The sequence below is a fragment of the Cicer arietinum genome, chromosome 3 (genome assembly GCF_000331145.2).
Source record: "Cicer arietinum cultivar CDC Frontier isolate Library 1 chromosome 3, Cicar.CDCFrontier_v2.0, whole genome shotgun sequence".
In the NCBI taxonomy this organism is placed as follows: Eukaryota; Viridiplantae; Streptophyta; class Magnoliopsida; order Fabales; family Fabaceae; genus Cicer; species Cicer arietinum.
This window is the reverse complement of record NC_021162.2, coordinates 51,382,028-51,387,201: the sequence shown is the minus strand read 5'-3', so window position 1 is coordinate 51,387,201 and position 5,174 is coordinate 51,382,028. Positions and strand designations below refer to the sequence as shown.

The following is a 5,174-nucleotide window of genomic DNA, read 5'->3' as shown; positions in this document are numbered from 1 at the left end:
AAACACTACAAGAAAAACATCATTTTGTGGCCAACTTTATAAATATTTTGTGGCCGAATAAAACCCTCACAAATTAGTGACCGAAAAAGCCCTCACAAATGTCAAAATTGAAATTGGTCTTTATTTGTGGCTGAAAAAGCCCTCACAAATTTTTAAATATTTAACTTGATTTTGTGGTTGCCTAAGCCCTCACAAAATCACAACATTGTGATTTTGTGAGGGCTTAGGCAGCCACAAATTCCAGTTAAATATTTAAAAATTTGTGAGGGCTTTTTCAGCCACAAATAAAGACCAATTTCAATTTTGACATTTGTGAGGGCTTTTTCGGTCACTAATTTGTGAGGGTTTTATTCGGCCACAAAATATTTATAAAGTTGGCCACAAAATGATGTTTTTCTTGTAGTGATATTTACCACACTTGATGCATTTACATTGATATCAAAACCTGTGTAAAATGTCCAAAAAGACCAGTGTTAAATCCTCTCTTCCTCTAGTGAATTGTGGTTAAGCATTGAACTAAGCCTATGCCATTCATGATTAAATCATTCAAATATAGTGTTAGTTTCTTCCATTGTTTGATGGTTAAACATATTTGCTGTTATCAAGTAGTTAATTGTTGATTTTAATTAATGGATAAACTTTTTCATTATGACTTTAATGATGATTTTGGGTTTCTACATTGTATGGTGGTTAATTAAACATTGTTCGTTCTATTTTCATGGCTCATTGTTTTTTTTTTCTTCTTCTTTTGACTAGATATACTTTTAAAGTGGTCATCCTAAGTTGGAAAAAGTTGGACCTCCTTCCAGTTTTTGGAACTATTGGAGATAAGCTTCCAATAGTTTCGAATTATTAGCTCGATATAAGCACTTTTTTGCGCTTGAATGTAGTTTTCATTAATTAATTAAGTTAATTATAGTACAATTTATATCATCAATCTTCATTTTTTTTTCTCTTCCACGACTCTTTTATCAATGTTTTCTAATGGTACAATTTGCCATTGCATAACCCTACTTCTAAGTTTAACGCCATATTTAAAAATATATATATCAAGTGAAATACATTTTAATATAAAATGATAAGCGAGAGGATTAAAACTTGACTATATAACTATAAAAACAGATGATCACGATGGAAACAAAGATCGTTTATTTAATGATATAAAAACATTATATCATGCATGGTGGGTTTTTATTTGAATATATATCATGAATATTAAGCAACTACAGGCATATTCAAGAAGTCTTTTATGAATCTAGAGGAGTAATAAGAAAACTTGTTGGAGAATTCTTCGGCCTCAGTGTTAGATGCAAAACACCTTCCGTATTTTATATTTGGATTAGGATAACGACCGCAAAAGTTTCCACTTCCTTTCTTTGTACATTCAGCATGAGTTTGACATAAGTTAGGATCTTCATCTACTGTTTTTATGAAAAATGATCGATCAATGCATATTCCCTTATAATCTCCTACATCAAGAAAGTGACAGAAGCAATAGTTACCACCGCATGGATTACTATCATAGAAAGAACACACACCCGTACAAGTTGCTCCAACCTTCTTCGTCGAGAACGTAATTACTGTAAATTAATGGAAAACACTATTAAAGTTGGAACAACATACATACGAGCTTTTAACTGATTTCTTAATGCATGCATACAAATAATTTATAAGATATTAATAGAAGAAATGCTTACAGAATGTGGCAAGCAAGAAGAGAGTCAAAGGAGGGAGCTTAACATAAGCCATTATTATTTGATCAAAAGAAAGAACCAATGTTGAGATTAATTAGCTTTGTTTTGCATTAGTTTATTTATTGGATGCATCAATTTATAGAGAAATACTTGATGCTTTTGGCTCAATTGATCCGGAAATTGCGCTGTTAGACACGTGTGTTATATTATTGTTTAATAGTATGAATTGAAGATATGTGTGTTATACTAATGTGGTAATTAATTTTAACAATGATGCACATGTTTCGCCAACGTCGGTACAAATGTGGTAGTTTTAATAATGATACATATGTTTCGCCAACCTCGTGCTAACGTGGTAATTTTAATAATACATATCTCATTATTAGTGAAGGGGATTAAAGTAAGGCACACGGGTATAATAAATTATACTACCTCCTCCATATCCAAGATTTGTTGACTAAATTACAAGAATTAAAAAAATTAATTGAAGTATTAAATTTGTTGGTGATTTAAATGATTTTATTAATTTATCTTTGAAAAAGAAGGATTAGTTTATATTCAAATGCAACTAATATTGTTGATTTTTTTACTTAATTTCAAAATAATTGTTCCTAAAAACTCAACCAAAGAAATAAATTTTATATTTTATATTTATTTAAAATTATCATGTCACCATCATTCGACATAAGATCACCTAACAACCACCACCATTGACCACGACCTCTAACAACCATTCTCCAACTACCGTCATCATCACCGACCACCTCCATCATCCCTAGCCATTCACCTCTGACCACCTACCTCTAACAATTGGCACCACTTTCACCATTGACCATCCACTTTCGACCACTGCCACCACCACCGACCACCATCTATGACTACCACTACCACTAACCCACCTCCAACCACTCACTTCCAACCATCATCATCACCACTGATCAATACATCTAATAACTTCCATCATCACCACCCACCCACCTTCGACCACTACAAACACCGCCGATCGCCTACCTTTGACAACCGCCACCACCATCTCCGACTATTGACCACCCACCTCTGACCACCGTCACTCCAACTACCCACCTTCAACCACCATCTTTCACCACCACCTACCACTACGGTTATCGTCACTCACGCTCCAACCACAACCTCCAACAATCAATTGTCTCTTTTGATTGTTGGAACTCAATTAATAATTGAAATTCATAACTGAAAATTCAAAATTCATTTTCATTTTCAAAATTTTCAGAGCAGAAATAAAAAAAACCATCCGGAGTAGACCCTAAGTTATTTATGTTAAAATCGCAATAAAAAAAACGAATAGGATTAAAAAAGTCGATATAAATTTCCACTTTTTTTTACATTGTTTAATATAGAGAGAATGAAATAGATAACAATAATAATAATAATAATAATAATAATAATAATAATAATAATAATAATAATAATAATAATAATAATAATAATAAATAAATAAATAACTTTTAAAAAGTATTATTTTGCATCTGTTATATATAAAATTGGTGTAAAAATGTGATAACAATAATAATAATAATAATAATAATAATAATAATAATAATAATAATAATAATAATAATAATAATAATAATAATAATAATAATAATAATAATAATAAATAAATAAATAACTTTTAAAAAGTATTATTTTGCATCTGTTATATATAAAATTGGTGTAAAAATGTGAATCAATGGTGTAAAATTTGTCCAAGGTAATTGATTATCTTACTAATTTCACAACGTGTGATGGAAAGGAAATATTGAAGAAGTAGAGAAAGAATTATGAGAATCAAACAGTTTTTTTAATTGTTTCAGCATTACAACAATAACTCTTCTAGCTTGCTTCTTATACATGACATTAATGTAACTAACTAACTATCACAATAACAACCACTAATTGTTAACTAACTAACTAATTTGATCGTTCATTATTAGACCTCATACACTTAATTAGTATGCATTACATAACAACACACCCTCTGAATTCAAACTAACTAAGTTACAAATTCTTAATTGCTTCTTAACTCTGATTATAGGGACTCAACTCAAGCTTCCCTTTATTGACTTGATCTTTCAAAAAATGATACTTGATCTCTATGTTTGCTTCTCCCATGAGCCACTAGGTCTTTTGCTAGATGGATTGCAAATTTGTTGTTCACTTTCAGCTTTGTCACTTGTTTATCTTGTATTTTCAGCTGTTTCATCATGTCTATCCATTGTGCTTGGCTAGCTCCATGTGTAGCTTCTATATACTCGGTCTCACAACTTGATAATGCCACCACATTTTGTTTACTTGAATCCAAAGAAATCAATGAATTTCAAAACATGAATATGTACCTTGGAGTGCTTTTTCTATCTTTAACATTCACTCCGATCAAAGTCTGGAAAACTCAAAACTCCTACCTCGAAATTTCTTTGATTTCTTGAAAACAAAATTCCATAACTCACAATTCCTTTGATGTAACTTAGTACTCTTTTAGGTTGTTGTCATGTGTGACTTACTTGGCTCCTCCATAAACCCACTAACTATTCCAATATTGTATGCAAGATCAGGTCTAGTGTTGCAAAGATATCTTAGGGAGTCTATCAATTGTCTGTACATGGTGGCATCTACTCTTGGTTCATCCATCTCCTTTATCATCTTCGTTCTCACCTTAGTTGGTGTTGGGGTTGAGTTAGGGTTACGTCCCCACATGTTGAACATTTTCAAAATTTTAAGTTCATATTTCATTTGGTGAAGAAATATACAATTCTTTATTGTCACAAACTCCATACTCAGGAAATATGAAAAATTTCCTAAGTCAAGTGATTTCAAACTCACATGATTTTTCTCTAGAACTCAATAATTTCAACTTCATTGTCTCTAGTAACCAGAAAGTCATCAACATATAAGCATATGAGCAACATTCTTGTGGCTATTAAATTCCTTACATACACACCATGTTCAGTTAAACACTTAACAAATTTTAACTTCAAGAGATACCCTTCAGTTATCTTGTTCCAAGCCCTAAAGGCTTGCTTTAGCCCATATAATACTTTTCTCAACCTGCATAACTTGGTTTCTAACCTTTTCTTAATGACTCGTGCACTACAAGAAAAACTGTTGTTACCTACAGCAAATTTTATCTTTACCCACGGACTATCCATAGGTAACGTAAATTTACCTACGGATTACCCACGGACACGAGTTCGTAGCTAAATCGCTCGTAGGAAAATATTTACCGACGGACAAGCTGTGGGACACACTTACCTAGGGATTTGCTGTGGGTAATATGACCCACTGAGTCTCCGTGGATAACGTTACCCATAGATTTGCCGTAGGTAAAATAGTAGATAGTTATCGACGGAAAAGTCGTAGGTTACGTTACCCACGGATCATCCGTGACAAGTCTACTATTTTATATTTAATATTGATAATTTTATCCATGAATTGTCCGTGGGTAATGAAAAAATGATTTTAATT

General features: G+C 31.9%; 1 protein-coding gene across 1 annotated transcript; it reads right to left on the bottom strand.

Annotated features, from left to right (window-relative positions):
* Positions 1-1,132: 1,132 nt before the first annotated feature.
* LOC101509384 (albumin-1 D-like) lies at positions 1,133-1,852 on the bottom strand. Its single transcript, XM_004514216.4, has 2 exons — positions 1,698-1,852; positions 1,133-1,580 (listed from the first exon to the last, which is right to left on the bottom strand). Exons 1-2 carry the CDS (start codon positions 1,747-1,749, stop codon positions 1,216-1,218), a joined length of 417 nt encoding a protein of 138 aa, XP_004514273.1. The 5' UTR covers positions 1,750-1,852; the 3' UTR covers positions 1,133-1,215.
* Between the last annotated feature and the right edge of the window lie 3,322 nt (positions 1,853-5,174).